This window comes from Mobula birostris, chromosome 11 (genome assembly GCF_030028105.1).
Source record: "Mobula birostris isolate sMobBir1 chromosome 11, sMobBir1.hap1, whole genome shotgun sequence".
Taxonomy (NCBI): domain Eukaryota; kingdom Metazoa; phylum Chordata; class Chondrichthyes; order Myliobatiformes; family Myliobatidae; genus Mobula; species Mobula birostris.
The window spans coordinates 35127684-35150444 of NC_092380.1; the positions used below are offsets into that span (position 1 = coordinate 35127684).

The following is a 22761-nucleotide window of genomic DNA, read 5'->3' on the forward strand; positions in this document are numbered from 1 at the left end:
AAAGAGTGCAGAGAAGGTTTACAAGGATGTTGCCGGGACTTGAGAAACTCAGTTACAGAGAAAGGTTGAATAGGTTAGGACTTTATTCCCTGGAGCGTAGAAGAATGAGGAGAGATTTGATAGAGGTATATAAAATTATGATGGGTATAGATAGAGTGAATGCAAGCAGGCTTTTTCCACTGAGGCAAGGGGAGAAAAAAACCAGAGGACATGGGTTAAGGGTGAGGGAGGAAAAGTTTAAAGGGAACATTAGGGGGGGCTTCTTCACACAGAGAGTGGTGGGAGTATGGAATGAGCTGCCAGACGAGGTGGTAAATGCGGGTTCTTTTTTAACATTTAAGAATAAATTGGACAGATACATGGATGGGAGGTGTAGGGAGGGATATGGTCCGTGTGCAGGTCAGTGGGACTAGGCAGAAAATGGTTCGGCACAGCCAAGAAGGGCCAAAGGGCCTGTTTCTGTGCTGTAGTTTCTATGGTTTCTATGGTTTCTATGGTTTCTATGGCATGCAACTTGGACAGCATCCTCTTTTCAGACACCACCGTGAGAGAGTTCAGTTCCATCCCGACAACGTCACTGGCCTTACGAATGAGTTTGTTGATTCTGTTGGTGTCTGCTACCCTCAGCCTGCTGCCCCAGCACACAACAGTAAACATGATAGCACTGGCCACCACAGACTCGTAGAACATCCTCAGCATCGTCCGGCAGATGTTAAAGGACCTCAGTCTCCTCAGGAAATAGAGACGGCTCTGACCCTTCTTGTAGACAGCCTCAGTGTTCTTTGACCAGTCCAGTATATTGTCAATTCGTATCCCTAGGTATGTGTAATCCTCTACCATGTCCACACTGACCCCCTGGATGGAAACAGGGGTCACCGGTACCTTAGCTCTCCTCAGGTCTACCACCAGCTCCTTAGTCTTTTTCACATTAAACTGCAGATAATTCTGCTCACACCATGTGACAAAGTTTCCTACCGTAGCCCTGTACTCAGCCTCATCTCCCTTGCTGATGCATCCAACTATGGCAGAGTCATCCAAAAACTTCTGAAGATGACAAGACTCTGTGCAGTAGTTGAAGTCCCAGGTGTAAATGGTGAAGAGAAAGGGAGACAAGACAGTCCCCTGTGGGCCCCAGTGCTGCTGATCACTCTGTCGGACACACAGGGTTGCAAGCACACGTACTGTAGTCTGCCAGTCAGGTAATCAAGAAGCCATGACACCAGGAAAGCATCCACCTGCATCGCTGTCAGCTTCTCCCCCAGCAGAGCAGGGCGGATGGTGTTGAACGCACTGGAGAAGTCAAAAAACATGATCCTCACAGTGCTCGCTGGCTTGTCCAGCTGGGCATAGACACGGTTCAGCAGGTAGACGATGGCATCCTCAACTCCTAGTTGGGGCTGGTAGGCGAACTGGAGGGGATCTAAGTGTGGCCTGACCATAAGCCGGAGCAGCTCCAGAACAAGTCTCTCCAGGGTCTTCATGATGTGGGAGGTCAATGCCACCGGTCTGTAGTCATTGAGGCTGCTGGGGTGTAGTCACTGGCACTTGTTGTGAAATTTGTTAACTTTGTTGCATCAATACAAAGCAATACATTATAATAGAGAAAAAGTTGTGTTTTACAGTGTGTGTGTGTGTATATATAATAGCTAAATTAAATAAGTACTGCAAAAACAGAAATAAATAAGTAGTGAGGAAATGTTTCATGGATTCAATGTCCATTGGACACCAGTGATGTTAATCCTGATTCTGATTTTGATTATGATATTGCAGTTGACCTAAATGTTCACTTTTTCCCTACATCTATTTTTTTAATATTTTGTTTTCCCTGCATCTGCAAGGTTTTGTTTTAGTGCCTCCATTTTAATTCTCATTGCATTATCAAAGAAAAGTTTGGAAACACTGGTTCAAAGCACTGAGACCAACCTCTGATGTCTATTTCCTGGTCCTAGTTAAAGGGAATATCCATTCTGCATCCAGAAGTCTGATCCTTATTTCCGGATCCCTCCCTATCCTTGTAACCTCTTCTGTCCTACAACATCTGAGATGACTGCATCTCCTAAACTCTGGTGTCTTGCTTTCCCCCCTGACTCTTACAGTCATAGCAGCCCCCCCCACTCCCAACATCTGTCTGAGCCATAATGAAGGTCTGAAGCTCCTTCCCTAAACCCTTTGACCTATCTCACCTCCTTAAAGATCTTTGGCTGAGATTTTATTCCAGCTCACTCACATTTCCTGATGTGGCATGGTTAATAATTGTTCTTTAACGATAATACGTGTAAGGTGATGATGATATGAGCCGTGAGCACTTTATGGGATGTGCGCACTACAAGCACTTTATGGGATGTGCGCACCTGAAATATTAAATGGTACCTGCAGCGTTTTGTGTGTGTGCTCATCTGGATTTTCTGCATCTGCAAAATCTCTTCTGTTTATGATTTGCAGATCCTGAAGCATTGACTGTGGTCTTCAAAGTTCAAAGTAAATTTAATATAAAAATACACATCTTCAATCCTGAGAGTCATTTTCTTGTAGGCGTATTCAACAAATCCATAATGAATAATAACCATGCAGAATGAGTGAAAGACCGCACCAACTGGGTGTTCAGCCGGCATGCAAAGGACAACAAACTGTGCAAATACAAAAAGAAATAAATAATAATAAATACATAAATAAGTGATAAATATTGAGAACATAAGATGAAGAGTACTTGAAAGTGAGTCCACAGGTTGTTGGAACATTTCAACGATGGGGCAAGTGAAGTGTACTGTCCACTACACATCTCAGCAGGTCTGGAAGTATCTGTGTAGGGAAATGAACAGTAGACATATGGGCCGAGACCCTCATCTAGATTGGAAGAGGTGTAGAGAGACAGCCAGTGTGACCAGGATTAGATGCTTTCTATGGTGCATTGGTAAGAGTAATGGGGACATGCTGAATGTCATTGAATGGTGAATGCAACAATGGCTGGGGTCTCCAACAGCAATTTGGAAGGCACAGGATAGATACCTCACAAAGATGAAAGTATTCTAAAGGGAGGCAACCGTGGTGACAAGGGATGTCAAAGACAGCATAAGGGCAATAGGGAGGGCACATAATAGAGCAAAGATTAGTGTGAAGTTAGTGAATTTGGAAGCTTTTAAAAACTAACAGAAGGCAACTAAAAAAACCACAATGAGAGAAAAGATGAAATATGAAGGTAAGTTAGCCAAAAATATCAAAGTGGATACCAATTTTTTTCAGATGTAAAGAGTGAAGGAAAGCCGTGAGTGGATATTGGACCACTGGAAAATGATGCTGCAGAGGTAGTAATGGGGGATAAAGAAACGGCGGATAAACTTAATAAGTATTTTGTGTCAGTCTTCACTGTGGATGCCGAAAATTTGAGAGTGTCAGGGGGCAGAAGTGAGTGTAGTTGCTATTACTAAGAAGAAGGTACTTAGGAAGCTGAAAGGTCTAAAGATAGGTAAGTCAGCTGGACTAGATGGTCTATAACCCAGGGTTGTGAACAAGGTAGTTGGAGATTGTGGAGGCATTAGACCATAAGGCAAAGTAGCGGTATTAGGGGCCATCTGGCCCATTGAGTCTGCTCTGCCATTCAATCATGGCTGAACCTATTTTTTTCTCCTCCTCAACCCCAGTTCCTGGCCTGCTCTCCGCAACCTTTGATGCCATGTCCAATCAAGAACCTATCAATTTCTGCCTTAAATACATCAACGACCTGACCTCCACAGCTGCATGTTGCAATGCATATCGCAAATTCACCACACTTTGGCTAAAGAAAATTCTCCGCATCTCTGTTTTGAAAGGGCACCCCTCTATCCTGAGGCTTTGCCCTCTTGTCCTAGACTCTCCCACCATGGGAAACATCCTTTCCATAGAACCATAGAACTATAGAACCATAGAACATTACAGCACAGAAACAGGCCTTTTGACCCTTCTTGGCTGTGCTGAACCATTTTTCTGCCTAGTCCCACTGACCTGTACCTGGACCATATCTCTCCATACACCTCTCATTTATGTACCTGTCCAAGTTTTTCTTAAATGTTAAAAGTGAGCCTGCATTTACCACTCATCTGGCAGCTCATTCCACGCTCCCACCCCTCTCTGTGTGAAGAAGCCCCCGCCAATGTTCCCTTTAAACTTTTCCCCCTTCACCCTTAACCCATATCCTCTTTTTTTTTCCCCCTAGCCTCAGTGGAAAAAGCCTGCTTGCATTCACTCTATCTATACCCATCATAATTTTATATACGTCTATCAAATCTCCCCTCATTCTTTTACGCTCCAGGGAATATAGTCCTAACCTATTCAACCTTTCTCTGTAACTTAGTTTCTCAAGTCCCAGCAACATCCTTGTAAACCTTCTCTGCACTCTTTCAACCTTATTAATATCCTTCCTGTAATTTGGTGACATAAACTGTACACAATACTCCAAATTCGGCCTCACCAATGCAACCTCAACATAACGTTCCAACTCTTATACTCAATACTTTGATTTATAAAGGCCAATATACCAAAAGCTCTCTTTACGATCCTATCTACCTGTGACGCCACTTTTAGGGAATTTTGTATCTGTATTCCCAGATCCCTCTGTTTTACTGCACTCCTCAGTGCCCTACCATTTACCTTGTATGTTCTACCTTGGTTTGTCCTTCCAAAGTGCAATACCGCACACTTGTCTGTATTAAACTCCATCTGCCATTTTGCAGCCCATTTTTCCATCTGGTCCAAATCCCTCTGCAAGCCTTGAAAATCTTCTTCACAGTCCACTACACCTCCAATCGTATCATCAGCAAATTTGCTGATCCAATTTACCACATTATCATCCAGATCATTGATATAGATGACAAATAACAATGGACCCAGCACTGATCCCTGTGGCACACCACTAGTCACAGGCCTCCACTCAGAGAAGCAATCCTCCACTACCACTCTCTGGCTTCTTCCATTGAGCCAATGTCTAATCCAATTTACTACCTCTCCATGTATACCTAGCGACTGAATCTTCCTAACTAACCTCCCATGTGGGACCTTGTCAAAGGCCTTACTGAAGCCCATGTAGACAACATCCACTGCCTTCCCTTCATCCACTTTCCTGGTAACCTCCTCAAAAAACTCTAATAGATTGGTTAAACATGACCTACCACACACAAAGCCATGTTGACTCTCCCTAATAAGTCCCTGTCTATCCAAATTCTTGTAGGTCCTATCTCTCAGCACTCCTTCCAATAATTTACCTACCACCGACGTCAAATTTACCAGCCTATAATTTCACGGATTAATTTTAGATCCTTTTTTAAACAACGAAACAACATGAGCTATCGTCCAATCCTCCGGCACCTCACCCGTAGATACCTACATTTTAAGTATATCTGCCAGGGCCCCTGCAATTTCAACACTAGTCTCCTTCAAGGTCCGAGGGAATACCCTGTCAGGTCCCGGGGATTTATCTACTCTGATTTGCCTCAAGATAGCAGGCACCTCCTCCTCTTCAATTTGTATAGGTTCCATGACCTCACTACTTGTTTGCCTTATTTCCATTGGCTCCATGCCAGTTTCCTCAGTACATACAGATGCAAAAAACCCATTTAGAATCTCCCGCATTTCTTTTGGTTCCATACATAGCCGACCACTCTAATCTTCAAGAGGACCAATTTTATCCCTTACTATCCTTTTGCTCTTAGTGTACCTGTAGAAGCTCTTTGGATTATCCTTCACCTTGACTGCCAAAGCAACCTCATGTTTTCTTTTAGCCCTCCTGATTTCTTTAAGTATTTTTTGCACTTTTTATACTCCTCAAGCACCTTATTCGCTCCCTGTTTTCTATACATGTCATACAACTCCCTCTTCTTCTTTATCAGAGTTCCAATATCCCTTGAGAACCAAGGTTCCTTATTCTTATTCACTTTGCCTTTAATCCTGACAGGAACATACAAACTCTGCACTCTCAAAATTTCTCCTTTGAAGGCCTCCCACTTACCAATCACATCCTTGCCAGAGAACAACCTGTCCCAATCCACGCTTTTTAGATCCTTTCTCATTTCTTCATATTTGGCCTTTTTCCAGTTTAGAACCTCAACCCGAGGACCAGATCTATCTTTATCTATGATCAAGTTGAAACTAATGGTATTATGATCACTGGAACCAAAGTGTTCCCCTTCCATCACCTGTCCAAACTTCTTTCCTAATAGGAGATCTAATATTGCATCCTCTCTAGTTGGTACCTCTATATACTGATAAATAAAACTTTCCTGAACACATTTTACAAACTCTAACCTGTCTAGACCTTTAACAGCATGGGAATCCCAATCAATATGTGAAAAATTAAAATCCTCTACTATCACAACTTTATGTTTCCTGCAGTTGTCTGCTATCTCTCTGCAGATTTGCTCCTCCAATTCTCGCTGACTATTGGGTGGTCTATAATACAACGCCATTAATGTGGTCATACCTTTCCTGTTTCTCAGCTCCACCCAAATGGTCTTGGTAGACAAGCCCTCTAATCTGTCCTGCCTGAGCTCTGCTGTAACATTTTCCCTGACTAGCAATACCAACTCCCTCTCACCCTTCATTCCTCTGCCTCTATCACGTCTGAAACTTCGGAACCCTGGAACATTAAGCTGCCTGTCCTGCCCCTCCTGTAGCCAAGTTTCACTAATGGCTATAATGTCGTAACTCCATGTGTCAATCCATGCCCTCAGCTCGTCAGCCTTCCCTGCAATACTCTTTGCATTGAAAAAGACACACCTCAGAAGATTATTATCACCACACACAACCCTTCTATTTGTGACTTTGCATGAACTTTTGACATCATTTATTTTCACCCTCGCTCCACTATCTGCTCTGGCACTCTGGTTCCCATCCCCCTGCAAAACTAGTTTAAACCCTCCCCAAAAGCACTAACAAACCTCACTGCAAGGATATTGGTCCCCTTATAGTTCAGGTGTAACCCGTCTCTCTTGTACAGGTCCCACCTGCCCCAGAAGAGGTCCCAATGATCCTGAAATCTGAAACCCTGCCCCCTACACCAGTTCCCCAGCCATGTGTTCATCTGCCAGAGCATCCTATTCTTACCCTCACTGGCACGTGGCACAAGTAGCAATCCTGAGATTACCACCCTCGAGGTCCTGCTTTTTAACTTCCTACCAAGCTCTCAATACTCACTCTTCAGGACCTCCTCACTCTTTCTTCCTACGTCATCGGTACTGATGTGTACCATGACATCTGGCTGATCACCCTCCCGCTTCAGAATGCTGTGCACGCGATCAGAGACATCCCTGACCCTGGAACCTAGGAGGCAACAAACCATCCGGGAGTCTCTGTCATGACCACAGAACCTCCTTTCTGTACCTCTAACTATCAAGTCCCCTATCACTACCGCTCTCCTCTCCTTCCACCATCCCTTCTGCACTGAAGAACCAACTCAGTGCCAGAGATCTGGCTGCTGCAGTTTGTCCCAGGTAAGTCATCCCCCCAACAGTATCCAGATCGATATACTTCTTGTAGAGGGGAATAGCCACTGTTGTAGCATGGATGAAATTACCGGAGAGACAGAGTCACTGGTAGATACAAAGCAGCTTCTTTATTCAACACAACAAGGTACAATAGGCATCATAAGGATGGAGATGCTTTTGGTAGAAAGGTCTGTTAGCCCAACGTGCGCTTGATATTTATATGCTAAACACAAAGGCAATCACTACTTAAAAAGTTATAGACAATGCTTCCTTTTGAAGCTACCTACAAACATCACACCTCCTAACTTCATCCTTTCCTTCCGACGCCAACATGTTTTCACACCTTTTTAGGAAGCGCATTGTTTGGACTCAATCCACAGTACTTTGTCAAATAGAAGTCTGGCGGCCAAAGTCATTTAAGTGTAAATGAATCATCTATCCAAAGACTCACTCTAACAGCCACAGGGGAACCCTGCTCTGCCTGCCCTTTCCCCTTCCCTCGCCTGACGGTGACCCAATTACCTGTGCGCAGCTCCTTTGGTGTAACTACCTCCCTGAAGCTACTATCTATAAACACCTCATTCTCCCGAATGATCCGGAATTTTCCCACATCTATTCTGTCTAGGTCTTTCAACATTTGAAAGGTTTCAAAGAGATCTCCTCTCATCCTTCTGAATTACAGCGAGTACAGATCCAGAGCCATCAAACATTCCTTGTATGATAACTTCTTCATTCCTGGAATCATCCGTGTGAATCTCCTCTGAACCCTCTCCAGTGCCACCACATTTTTTCTAAGACGAGGGGCCCAAAACTGTTCACAATACTCAAGGTGAGGCCTCACCAGTGCCTTATAAAGCCTCAGCATCACATCCTTGCTCTTGTATTCTAGACCTCTCAAAATGAATGTTAACATGACATTTGCCTTCCTCACCACCGACTCAACCTGCAAGTTAACCTTCAGGATGTTCTGCACAAGGACTCCCAAATCCCTTTGCATCTTAGATTTTTGGATTTCCTCCCCATTTACAAAATAGTCTACACAATTATTTCTACTACCAAAGTGCATGAACATGCTTTTTCCATTGTATTTCATTTGCCACTTTCTTGCCCATTCCCCTAATCTGTCTAAGTCCTTCTGCATCCTACCCGTTTCCTCAACACGACCTGTCCTTCCACCAATCTTCATATCATCTGCAAACTTGGCAACAAAGCCACCTATTCCATCATCTAAATCATTGATATACAGCATAAAAAGAAATGGTTCCAACAGTAACCCATGCGAAAATCCACTAGTCACTGGCAGCCAACCAGAAAAGGATCCTTTTATTCCCACTCACTGCCTCCTACCAATCAGCCAATGCTCTAACCATGTTAGTAACTTTCCTGTAACACCTTGGGCTCTTAACTTGGTAAGCAGCCTCATGTGTGGCATCTTGTCAAAGGCCTTCTGAAAGTCCAAATATACAACATCCACTACATCCCCTTTATCTACCCTACTTGTAATCTCCTCAAAGAATTCCAACAGGTTTGTCAGGCAGGATTTTCCCTGAAGGAAGCCATGCTGACTTTGTACTATCTTGTCCTATGTCACCAAGTACTCCATCACCTCATCCTTAACAATTGACTCTAACATCTTCCCAACCAGAGGTCAGGCTAACTGGTCTATAATTTCCTTTCTGCTACCTTTCTCCTTTCTTAATGAGTGGAGTGACATTTGCAATTTTCCAGTCCTCTGGCACCATACCAGAGTCCAATGATTTTTGAAAGATCATTTCTAATGCCACCACAATCTATAATGCTTCCTCTTTCAGAACCCTAGGGTGCAGTTCATCTGGTCCAAGTGACTTATGTACCTTTAGGTCTTTCAGCTTTTTGAGCACCTTCTGTCTTGTAATAGTAACTGCATCCACTTCTCTTTCTTCACACACTACAACATCAGGCATACTGCTAATGTCTTCCACAGTGAAGACTGATGCAAAACACTCATCTAATTCATCAGCCATTTCCTTGTCCCCTGTTATTATTTCTCCTGCCTCATTTTCTAACTGTCTTGTGTCCACTCTCATTTCTTTTTTATTTTTAGCATACTTGAAAAAAACTTTTACTATCCACTTTGATATTATTTGCTAGCTTGCTTTCATATTTCATCTTTTCCCTTCTAATGGTTTTTTTAGTTGCTCTCTGTAGGGTTTTTAAAAGCTTCCCAATCCTCTATCTTCCCACTCATGTTTGCTTTGTTGTATGCCCTTTCTTTTGCTTTTACAATAGCTTTGACTTCCCTTGTCAGCCATGGTTGTACTATTTTACCATTTGAATATTTCTTCATTTTTGGTATACACATGCCCTGCACCTTCCTCATTTTTCCCGGAAACGTATACTATTGCTGCTCTGCTGGCATCCCTGCCAGCAGTTCCTTCCAATTTAGTTTGGCCAACTTCTCTCTCTCATATCACTGTAATTTCCCTTTCACTCCACTAAAATACTGCTACAACAGACTTTACTTTCTCCCTATCAAATTTCAAGTTGAACTCAATCATATTGTGATCACTAGTTCCGAAAGGTTCTTTTACTTTAAGCTCCCTAATTGCCTCCGGTTCATTACATAATACCAATCCAGTATAGCTGATTCCCTAGTAGGCTCAACGCCAAAAAGCCATCTCCTAGGCATTCAACAAACTCACTCTCTTGAGAAGTTATCATGGTTTCCATAAGGGGATATCTTGTCTGACAAAGCTGTTAGAATTCTTTGAGGAAAAAACAGGCAGGATAGACAAAGGAGGGTAAATGGATGTTGTTTACTTGGATTTTCAGAAGGTCTTTGACAAGGTGTCACACATGAGACTACTTAACCAGATAAGAGTCATGGTATTACAGGAAAGATACTAGCATGGATAGAAGATTGGCTGATTGGCAGGAGGCAAAGAGTGGGAATGAAGGGAGCCTTTTCTGGTTGGCTGATGGTGTTCCACGGGGTTGGTGTTGGGACTGATTTTTTAATGTTATACGTCAGCAATTTGGATGACAGGATTGATGGCTTTGTAGCTAAGTTTGCAGATGATACGAAGATAGGTGGAGGGGCAGGTAGTGTTGAGGAAACAGGGAGTCCGCAGAAGGACTTGGACAGATTAGGAGAATGTACAAAGAGATGGCAGATGGTATACAGTGTTGGGAAATGTATGGTTATGCACTTTGGGAGAAGAAATAAAAGGGTTGATTATTTTGTAAATTTGGAGAAAATTCAAAAATTTGATATGCAGAGGAGCTTGGGAGTCCTTCTGCAGGATTTCCTAAAGGTTAACCTTCAGGTAGAGTCTGTGGTGAGGAAGTCAAATGTAAGGACATTTTGAGAGGACTAGAATATTAAAACAAGGATGTAATGTAAACACGAGGAAATCTGCAGATGCTGGAATTTCAAGCAACACACATAAAAATTGCTGGTGAATGTAGCAGGCCAGGCAGCATCTATAGGAAGGGTCTCGGCCTGAAACGTCGACTGTACCTCTTCCTATAGATGCTACCTGGCCTGCTTCGTTCACCAGCAATTTTTAATGATGTAATGTTATGGTTTTATAAGGCACTGGTGAGGGCTTCACTTGGAGTATTGTGAGCAGTTTTGGACCCTTTATCGAAGAGGAGATGTGCTGGCATTGGAAAGTGTCCAGAGGAGGTTCATGAGAATGAAAGGATTAACATATGAGGAACATTTGATAACTCTGGGCCTATACTTGCTAGAGTTTAGAAGAATGAGGGAGAATCTCACTGAAACCTGTTGAATGTTGAAAGCTCTAGTCAGTAATGTGGGGAGGATGTTTTCTATAGCGAGTGAGTCTTGGACCAGAGGACACAGCTTCAGAATAGAGGGGCATCCATTCAGTGCAGAGATGGAAAGGAATTTTATCTCCGTGATGAATCTGTGGAACTCTTTGGCAGGGATAGGTGCGGAGGCAAAACCACTGAGTTTATCTAAAGCAGAAGTTGATTGAATAACTGGGTGTCACGATATCGTAGCGGTTAGCACGAGGCTATTACAGCTCAGGGTGCCAGAATTCAGAGTTCAACCTGATGCAGTCATCCTTCCTGTGAGTGCGTGGGTTTCCTCTGGGAGCACCAGTTTACAATGATTGGGTGGCACTGTAGCGTACAGGTGACCTGGGTTCAATTCCCACCCCTGTCTGGAAGGAGTTTGTACGTCCTTCACGTGAGTGTGTGGGTTTCCTCTGGGTGCTCCGGTTTCCTCCAAAGACATACCCATAGTAGGTTAATTCAGTCTTTGTAAATTGTCCTGTGATTAGGCTGGGGTTAGATCGCTGGGTTGCCGGGTGGTACGTGATCGAAATAATAAATAAATAAATAATCGTGAAGGAATTGCAAACCAGAAATTAGAAAAACATTCTTAACAAAGAGATATGTGTTTGGTATGAATGCGAGGTACAGATGTGGAAAGGCAAATATGCTGATGGGTGGTAAATAAGGGAACCGGATCTGGAGTCAAATATAGACCAGGAGGCAGATTTCCTTCCCTGCAGAGATTAATGAACCAGATGGAGTTTACAATAACTCAGAAAAATTTAACAGTCACTGTTCCTGAGGCGAGCTTTTAAATGTTGCATTTACATGAATTTTATCCAGGCCAAGCTCTGTTCTCACTGCTACCATCATGAAGGAGGTACAGGAGCCTCAGGTGCCACACCACCAGGTTCAGGAGCAGTTATTACCCCTTAACCATTGTACTCCTGAGTCAGTGTGGACAACTTCATTCACCTCAACTCTAATCACAACCTATGGACTTGCTTGCAAGGACTCTACAACCCATGTTTTCAGTATTATTTATTCATCCATTCTTTGTATCTGCACAGTTTGTCTTCTTTTGCACATTGGCTGCTTGTCAGTCTTTGTGTGTGGTTTTTCATGAATTCTATTGCTCCTCTTTGTTTTACTGTGAATGGCCGTAAGAAAATTAATCCCGGGGTGGTATATGGTGACATATATGTGGTTTGATAATAAACTTACCTTGAACATTGATTTAAACCCCTTGGCTCCCTGACTTGAGTCTTTGTCCAAGAACAGTTCTGTAATGTGTATGAATTTATATCCAAGACCAAAATTGAGAAATTTAAGTGAATTAACCACTACAATCCTACATCTTCATCTTGGAGCATATTATTCTCAATAACTTCACTTTCCCTGCAGCATATTCATTGAAAATTAGCTTAAAGTCTTAGACAATTCTTGTGAGGACTTTCTTTATTTTATTTGTATTTATTTGTAGATACAGCACAGTGACAGGCTCTTCTTGCCCAAGACCCCGTAGCACCCGGTTACACCCATGTGCCCAATTGACTTGCTAAGCTGTTCGTCTTTGGAATGTGGGAGGAAGCTGGATCACCCAGTGGAAACTCATGAGGAGAAAGTGCAAACTCCACATGTGGCTGGAATTGAACCCGGGTCTCTGGCTCTGTAATAGTGTTACGCTACCAAACGGTACATTCTTGTCACTGTGCATTGTGAATTCAGAAAAGTGACATCCCTCCAACTATGTGTCCCTGGCTCTATTTCTATCTCCTTGTGCTCTCCTCTGCTCTTGTCTTCTTCTCCAACAGATCACCTTGTGTGGTTGAGGTTCCGACACCAACACCACCATCATCGTTATGTGCCGCGTTGCATGACGTGGGTGATGGTGACAGTAATTGTTCTTGGCAAGTTTTTCTACAGAAGCGTTTGCCATTACCTCCTTCTGGGCAGTGTCTTTACAAGACCGATGACTCCAGCCGCTATCAATACTCTTCAGAGATGGCCTACCTGGTGTCAACGGTCACATAACCAGGACTTGTGATATGCGTCAGCGGTTCATACGACCATCCACCACCTGCTCCCATGGTTTCATGTGACCCTAATCGGGGGGTTAAGCAGGTGCTACACCTTGTCCAAGGGTAACTTGCAGGCTAGCAGAGGGAAGAGCAATCTCTCGTTTGGTAGAGATGAATTTCCAACCTGCCACCCAACCAACAACACCAACAAAGTCACCCTAGTAAGCAGAGAGCTAGGGGGCCTCATGATACTATCTCCCCTCCGACTACATCACTGAAGCAAATCATCTGTTTATTGTGGCATCTTTATTATGAGATCTTGTTATGTGTAAATAGCTTGCATTCAAGGTTATTTAATGCAAGGAGAACAAAATAATTTCTGTTCATGTTTATGCACTTAATAAAACACAAGTATTACAATTGAAATGAATATCATAGACGGTATAAAGCTTTGCAGTTATCCGTGGTTGTGATATGTTACTACTCTTTCAAAACAAAATTAATTTGTTTATCACTTTGGTGGATCCACTTCTTAGATTTACCCTCGTTTGGTCAAACATCATCATCATCATGGCTCCGTCTGTCTTAAGTAGGCAATGGATGCGCCCGCTCAGGGCGCAGACCTGGGCGATGAATATGGAGATCCTGGGCTGCCCAGGCATCAAGATCCTCCTCTCGGCCTCGCGAATGTGGTCCAAAGGAATGCCGAACAGTATATTTGGCATCAGCTTGGCTGCAGGAGCTGCCGGGAAGTGACGTGATACGTCATCCAACCGCCTCAGGGGCTCCACTCCGGATTTGTGTAGGGTTTACTCCTCAGCCTTCTCTTCTCCCGAAGATACCCACAAGGCAGTGGGATCCGTAACCCCCGGATAGGGGCCCATACCGGGTACTGTCAGCCGGAGCCAGCTAAGCCCATGGAGACTTAATTATTATCAAGTTTGGACCTTGGTTAGCTCTTGATAATCACTATCAAAGTCGAGGTCAAAATCAAAGCCGCATTTACTGTCGTAGCACGGGTATACGATTTATATGCACAGGAAATGCGATGGAAAACAATTGCTGTAGCATCAAGTTCAATGTTCAACGCTTGATTGGCAATTGTGTTGGAACAATTTAAACTTTAACAGAATCAAAATCAGATGTATTGTTGCTGATTTAGTTCAGTTTTAATATACATGCAGCAGTGCAGTGCAAAGATAAAATTGCTCTAGATTACAAAAACAGTGCAATAAAAAGAAATAGTGAGGTTGTGTTTATGGGTTCATGGTCTGTTCGGAAAGGTATAAAGCTGGTCCTGAGTCATCGAGACCGATTGAAGTTGCTCCTGAATTGTTGAGTCTGGCTCTTTGAAAAGAGAAAAAAGGAGTTTTATTTGTCACATTACAGTACATCAAAACAGACAATGAAGTACACCATTTGCATCAACGACCCAGGTCTGAGGATGTGCTGGGGGAAGCCTGCAAGTGTTGCCTTGCTTCTGACCTCAACTTCCTAACTCATACCCCTCTGGAACTCCTGTATCTCCTCGCTGATTGTAGCTACAAGTAGAAGGCATGTCACTGAGAGTGGGAGGCATGTCACAGAGAGGGGTGTCCTTAGAGGTGGAGAGTCTGGGTCTTTCAAAAGAGAAAAGAGGAGTTTTATTTGTCACATTACAGTACATCAATGACCCTGACTGTGGTTACAAGGCAAGTGGAAGGCACGTCACGGAGAGTGGATGTCAGTCGAGGTGGACGCCACCTTCTTGAGGCCTCCCTTCTTGAAGCTCTCTATGACGGTGGGGAGGCTGTTTAGCCTCTTTTAGTTTTTCTATCGCTTCATATCTTTATTTCAATATTAGTTATTCCCTTTCACACAAAGTCATTGCTGGTAAATTTCCTGCAGGTTTTCCATGGCAGTGGTGAACGAGTCTGTGAACATCACCGTGGAGTTCCCCTACATCAGGTGAGCACCAGGAAATCAAGTGAAACGTTCTCAATTGTTTCACTACAGTTCCTCGACCCCAGGTGAGGTGAGCTTTTCCTACCCCTGCCCCAAGGTGACCTGCCCCTATTCCCCGGTATCCAGGTGAACTTCTTTCACCCCTGTCCTTGAGTGATCTCTCCAATGCTGTTTCCCCAGGTGAGCACCATTCTCCTCTGTCTCCAGGTGAGCACCTTTCTCATCTGTGCCCAGGTGAGGACCATTCTCCTCCGTGCCCAGGTAAACATCTTTCTTCTCTCCCTCCAGGTGAGCACCATTCTCCTCTCTCTCCAGGTGAGCACCTTTCTCATCTGTGCCCAGGTGAGGACCATTCTCCTTTCTCCAGGTGAGCACCTTTCTCATCTGTGTCCAAGTAAACACCTTTTTCCTCTGTCTCGAGCTGAGCACCTTTCTCCTCTGTGCCCAGGTAAGTTCTAATTCCCTGTTCCCAGGTGAGCTTCTCTATTACCCCTGTCACCAGAGGAGCTCCTTTCACCTCATGTCCCCATCTACAGAGGAACTCTCCTATTCTTGATCCCCAGGTGACCTACTTTCACCTCCATCTGCAAGTGAGTTGAGCTTATTTATTTAGAGATACTGGGCAGAACAGGCCCTTTTGGCCTAACAAGTCACATCGCCCAGCAACACGTCTATTTAACCCCTAGGCTAATCGCAAGACAATTTACAATGACCAATTAACCTACTAATCGGTATGCCTTTGAACTGTGGGTGGAAACCAGAGCATCCGAAGGAAATGTACACGTTCACAGGGACAACGTATAGCCTCCTTACAGACAGCAGCAGGGTTTGAACACGAGTCACTGGCACTGTAAAGCAATCTGCTAACCCCTTCACTACCTTGTCCTTCAGCTCTTTCAATCCCTGTTGCTCAGTAACCTCCTCCTATCCCCTGTATCCAAAGATTCCTCTCACCCTTGTCCCTGAATGATCTCCTTCCGTGCCCCATCCCGACTGAGCTCAGTTCCCCTCTCCCTGGTCCCAAAAAATCTCCTGTATCCAGCTTCTCCAATTCTTTCATTCCCAGATGAGTTCCTCCAAACCCGCATATACAGGTGATCCTGGACCCAGGTGATCTGCTCCCATCCCCCGTACCCAGGTGACCTGCTCTGATCCCCAATATCCAGGAGATCTGCTCCAATCCCCATAACCCGGGTGATTTGCTCCAATCCCCCATACCCAGGTGATCTGCTCCCACCCCCCCCGTACCCAGGTGATCTAATCCAATCACTTGTACCCAGGTGATCTGCTCAAATCCCCCATAACCAGGTGATCCGCTCCAATCCACTGTACCCAGGTGATCTGATCCAAACTCCTGTACTCAGGTGATCTGCTCCAATCTCCAATACCCAGGTGATCTGCTACAACCTCCCATACCCAGGTGATCTGCTCCAATCCCCCATAACCAGGTGATGTGCTCTAATCCCCCATACCCAGGTGATATGCTCCAACCCCCATACCCAGGTGATCTGCTCCAATCCCCCATACCCAGGTGATCTGCTCCAATCCCCCGTACCCAGGTGATCTGCTCCAATACCCCGTACCCGGGTGATGTGCTCCAATCCTCCGTACCCAGGTGATCAGCTCCAATCCCCTGTAGCCAGGTGATCTGGTCCAATCCCCCATACCCACGTGATCTGCTCCAATCCTCCATACCAGGTGATCTGCTCCAATCCCCCGTACCCAGGTGATCTGCTTCAATCCTCCATACCCAGGTGATCTGCTCCAATCCCCCGTACCCAGGTGATCTGGTCCAATCCCCCTTACCCAGTTGATCTGCTCCAATCGCCCGTACCCAGGTGATCTGCTCCAATCTCCTGTACCCAGGTGACCTGCTCCAATCCCCCATACCCAGGTGATCTGCTCCAATCCCCTGTACCCAGGTGAGCTGCTCCAATCTACTGTACCCAGGTGATCAGCTCCAACCCCCTGTACCCAGGTGATCGGCTCCAATCCACATAACCCAGGTGATCTGCTCCAATCCCCTGTACCCAGGTGATCTGCTCCAATCTCCTGTACCCAGGTGATATGCTCCAATCCCCCATACCCAGGTGATTTGCTCTAATCCGCCATTCCCAGGGGATCTGCTCCAATCCCCCGTACCCAGGTAATCTGCTCCCATCCCCTGTACCCAAGTGATCTGCTCTAATCCTCTGTACCCAGGCGACCTGCTCCAATCGCCATAACCCAGATGATCTGCTCCAATCCCCCGTACCCAGGTGATCTGCTCCAATCCTCCGTACCCAGGTGATCAGCTCCAATCCCCTGTAGCCAGGTGATCTGGTCCAATCCCCCATACCCACGTGATCTGCTCCAATCCTCCATACCAGGTGATCTGCTCCAATCCCCCGTACCCAGGTGATCTGCTTCAATCCTCCATACCCAGGTGATCTGCTCCAATCCCCCGTACCCAGGTGATCTGGTCCAATCCCCCTTACCCAGTTGATCTGCTCCAATCCCCCGTACCCAGGTGATTTGCTCTAATCCGCCATTCCCAGGGGATCTGCTCCAATCCCCCGTACCCAGGTAATCTGCTCCCATCCCCTGTACCCAAGTGATCTGCTCTAATCCTCTGTACCCAGGCGACCTGCTCCAATCGCCATAACCCAGATGATCTGCTCCAATCCCCCGTACCCAGGTGATCTGCTCCAATCCTCCGTACCCAGGTGATCAGCTCCAATCCCCTGTAGCCAGGTGATCTGGTCCAATCCCCCATACCCACGTGATCTGCTCCAATCCTCCATACCAGGTGATCTGCTCCAATCCCCCGTACCCAGGTGATCTGCTTCAATCCTCCATACCCAGGTGATCTGCTCCAATCCCCCGTACCCAGGTGATCTGCTCCAATCCCCCATACCCAAGTGATCAGCTCCAACCCCCTGTACCCAGGTTGATCTGTTCCAATTCCCCTGTACTCAGGTGATCTGCTCCAATCCCCCATACCTAGGTGATCTGCTCCAATCTCCTGTACCAGGTGAGCTGATCCGATTCCCCATACCCAGGTGATCTGCTCCAATCCCCCGTACCCAGGTGAGCTGCTCCGATCCCCCGTAACCAGGTGAACTGCTCCAAACACCTATACAGAATTGAGGTATTCCAATTCCCTATACCGATGTGATCTGCTCCAATCCCTTGTACACAGGTGAGCTGCCTCGATCTCCCATACTCCGGCGATCTGCTCTAATACTCCTGTCCCCAGGTTGAGCTCCATATCTGACCCCAATTAGTTACTGACACCTTCATCTCCAGGTAAGCTCTTCTAATCGTCTGTTCCACATGAGCTCCTCTATTCTCCATCCCCAGGTGAGCTCACCTCATCCCCATCCCCAAAAAGAATTGCAATCATCCATCCGGAAGTGAGATCCTTTAAATTCATGTCTACAGGTGGGCACCTCTATTCTCCTGACCCCAGGGGAGCAACACTCTCTCCCCCATCCCGAGGTGAACTCCTCTAATCACCAGGTTGAAAGGTGTGAACTGGTAGGTGTCTGGGGACAGAAAAGAAGAATGGTCAAACTGAGTTGCCCTACAGAGGGCTGTCCTGGATTCGATGGGCAGCATGGCCTTCTCCTGACCCTTTGTCCCTCTAAGAGATTGTTATGTGAAACTACTCTCCACTGTAAAGTTAAGCTGCTGACTCCGAATGTGAAGCCACCTTGTGGGATGGGTCAAGAAGTAAGTATCCAAGAAGAAAGAGGGTTAGTCATTGAGGACAAAGACATGGCATCTGTAGGGGGAGTTAAAGTATGATGGGCTGAAGGGCCGGGGACGTAATCCTTTGTAGAGTACACTCAGTGGTCACTTTATTAGGTATACCTGCACATTAATGCAAATATCTAATCAACCACTGATTCGGCAGCAACTCAATACACAAAAGCATGCAGACATGGTCAAAAGGTTCAGATCAAACATCAGAATGTTTGCAGAGAATGGTGTGAGAAACAAAAAAAATCCAGTGGGCATCAGTCCGGTGGGCGAAAGAGCCGTATTAATCAGACTGAACAGAGGAGAATGGCTAGATTAGTCCATGCTGACAGGAGGGTGACAGTAATTCAGATAACCAGGCATTACTACAGTGGTGTGCAGAAGAGCATCTCTGAATGCACAACACATCAAACCTTGAAGTGGATGGGCTACAGCAGCAGAAGGCCATGAACAATCACTCAGTGGCCACATTATTAGGTAGGAGTGTAAATCACAGCCAGTTGAGATTCACCAGTGGAGTTATGTTCCCTCCTCAGTGTCTGTGGTGCAGAGCCTCCTCAGAGTTGTCTCTTTGGCCAAGTCATGAACATCGGGGCATTCCTAGGTGAGTAAATCCCTTCTTGGTTTTCAGTTCTCGTCCTCATCAGGCTCGGCGTGAAGGGACTAAGAGAAATTACACTTGCATCTAGCAATGAGATTGAAGTGATGTCACACATACATCAGAACATGCAGTGAAGTGCATCGTTTGCGTCAACAATCAACGTCGAAGGTGTGCTGTGGGGACAGCTCGCAAGTGTTGTTATGCTTCTGCCACAACATAGCATGCCCATAGCTCGCTAACCGTAACCCTGACCTTTCAAATGTGGCAGTAAACTGGAGCACCTGCAGGAAATCCATGTAATCATGGGGAAAATGTAAAGACAGGGGTGGGAATTGAACCCGTCTCGCTTGCACTTTTGCACTTTTCAGACCATAAGACAAAGGAGCAGAAGTCAGCCATTCGGCCCATGGAGTCTGCTCCGCCATTTTATCATGAGCTGATCCATTCTCCCATTTAGTCCCACTCCCCCACCTTCTCACCATAACCTTTGATGCTCTGGCTACTCAGATACCTATCAATCTCTGCCTTAAATACACCCAATGACTTGGCCTCCACTGCTGCCTGTGGCAACAAATTCCACAGATTCACCACCCTCTGGCTAAAAGAATTTCTTCACATCTCTGTTCTGAATGGGCGCCCTTCAATCCTTAAGTCATGCCCTCTCGTAGTAGACTCCCCCACGATGGGAAACAATGTTGCCACATCCACTCTGTCCATGCCTTTCAACATTCGAAATGTTTCTATGAGTCCCCCCTCATTCTTCTAAACTCCAAGGAATACAGTCCAAGAGCGGATAAACATTCCTCATATGTTAACCCTCTCATTCCCGGAATCATTCTAGTGAATCTTCTCTGTACCCTCTCCAATGTCAGCACATCCTTTCTTAAATAAGGAGACCAAAACTGCCCACAGTACTCCAAGTGAGATCTTACCAGCGCCTTATAGAGCCTCAACATCACATCCCTGCTCCTATACTCTATTCCTCTAGAAATGAATGCCAACATTGCATTCGCCTTCTTCACCACTGACTCAACCTGGAGGTTAACTTTAAGGGTATCCTGCATGAGGACTCCCAAGTCCCGTTGCATCTCAGAACTTTGAATTCTCTCCCCATTTAAATAATAGTCTGCCCGTTTATTTCTTCTGCCAAAGTGCATAACCATACACTTTCCAACATTGTACTTCATTTGCCACTTCTTTGCCCATTCTTCCAACCTATCCAAGTCTCTCTGCAGACTCTCCGTTTCCTCAGCACTACTGGCCCCTCCACCTATCTTTAGCCTTTCACTCTGCTGCTAATCTGTTAATGATTAATAATCACAAGCATTTCGTGTAAATAATGAAAATGTACCTTCCCCTGGAATGATCAAGTGGTTACAGCACTGTAAAAGGCCATTTGGCCCATCGTGTCTATGCTGCACCCTACCCAAGGAACTCACTAGCTCCACATACTTGTCCCTTCTGGTCTGTATATTTACCTAGTTCCCCAAGTTCGTTGATTCAAACAGTCTCTGCAAAGCAAGCTCCAACAAGCAGTAACACACAGTCCCACAATTGTGATAGATATTGAGGATTTTATTCTTGTGACGCATAACATCTTGGTACGGCAACTACGCTGCATGTGACCATGAGAAACCGCAGAGTTGTGGACACAGCTCAGCACATCACTGGACCCAGCCTCCCCTCTGTGGACTCTGTCTGCACTTGTCGCTGCCTCAGTAAAGTAACCAGCATAATCTAAAATCTTACCCCCCCCAACCCCAGCCCAACATTCTCTCTTTTCCCCTCTTGTATCGGCAGAAGGTACAAAAGACTGAAGGCGTGCATCAGCAGGATCGAGGAGAGCTTCTAGCCCTTGGTCCTCTTGTATAATAAGATATCCTCATACTTCACCATCTCCTTGTTATGATCTTATGCTGCACAGCACATTTCAGTAGCGTTTACACTTGATTCTGTATTGTTATTGTTTTATCTGATTCTAGATGAATACACTGTAATGATTTGATCTGTATGAACAGTACGTGAGACAAGCTTTTCACTGTATCTTGGTACGCGGGCCAATAATAAACCAGTTTTGATATGATTCTCACAGTGTCCTTTTCTCCTGCCTTTGCAGTGACGTGGGTTTGTGTCATCAGATACCAGCAAGTGGTGGACTATGGCTGCCAGTCCTCGCTGAACATCGTCAGCTTGGTGATGGGCTGTCTGTGCGCCGTGGGCGGCTCTTTAGTGGGGAACTTCCAGGTAATTTTCTGTTCCAGACTGCACTGAAAGCAGGAAGGGACAATCCCGGCAGGGGTGTGCTCTATCTACACACATCTCTCAAAAACACAGTTGGACTGACACCAGTGCCAACCCTTGCAACTGAGGGCAGAGAATTGCTAGGTACGTACCGGGCTGAGGGGTAGGGGTTGTTCACTGCTCCATCGAGCCTGATCTCTTGCTCACGATGTCTGGTGTGTTGCGACTAATAAGCACATTCACAACTTAGGTTTATTCACAGCTTCACCAATTGCTATCAATGCATCATGGGAAGCATCACGGCTTGGTATGGCAACCACTCTGCCTCAGACAGCAAGAAATTACACAATGATGATCACAGAAACCAGCTCCCCCTCAATGGTGTCAGTAATGATAATTAAAGACCCCACCCACCACGGACATTCTCTCTTCCATCAGGCAAGAGATACAAAAGCCTAAAGGCACGTACCACCTGGCTCAATGACAGCCTATATAACCATGTAACAATCACAGCCGGAAACAGGCCATTTGGCCCTTCTAGTCCGTGCTGAACTCTTACCCTCACCTAGTCCCACCGACCTGCACTCAGCCATAACCCTCCATTCCCTTCCTGTCCATATATCTATCCAATTTAACTTTAAACAGCTTCTATCCCTCTGTTATAAGATGATTGAACGGTTCCCCAGTCTGATAAGATGGATATTTTAACTTCATGATCTATGGCATTATGATCTTTCTGTAATGAGTTCTTCAGGCCTATGCGGGGCTTAACACCGTTGGGCTCCCAGGTCTTTAGAGCACCTGAATTGGCTTATTGTGGATTAATGACAGTCATGGAACATAGAACATAGAAGAGTACAGCACAGGAACAGGCCATTTGGCCCACAATGTTGTGCTGAACCAGCTAAAAAGCAAATCAAAAACACCGAAACACTAACCCCTCCTACCTACACCATGTCCCTATCCCTCCATC

General features: G+C 45.4%; 1 protein-coding gene across 1 annotated transcript in view; it reads left to right on the plus strand.

Annotated features, from left to right (window-relative positions):
* The window catches only part of tmem150b (transmembrane protein 150B), a 42371-nt gene that overhangs the window by 15128 nt on the left and 4482 nt on the right, over nt 1–22761 (plus strand). Inside the window, exons 3-5 of the mRNA XM_072273084.1 lie at nt 15146–15205; nt 19483–19550; nt 21664–21791. Coding sequence (XP_072129185.1) covers nt 15146–15205; nt 19483–19550; nt 21664–21791 — 256 coding nt within the window. The remainder of the gene's footprint in view (nt 1–15145; nt 15206–19482; nt 19551–21663; nt 21792–22761) is intronic.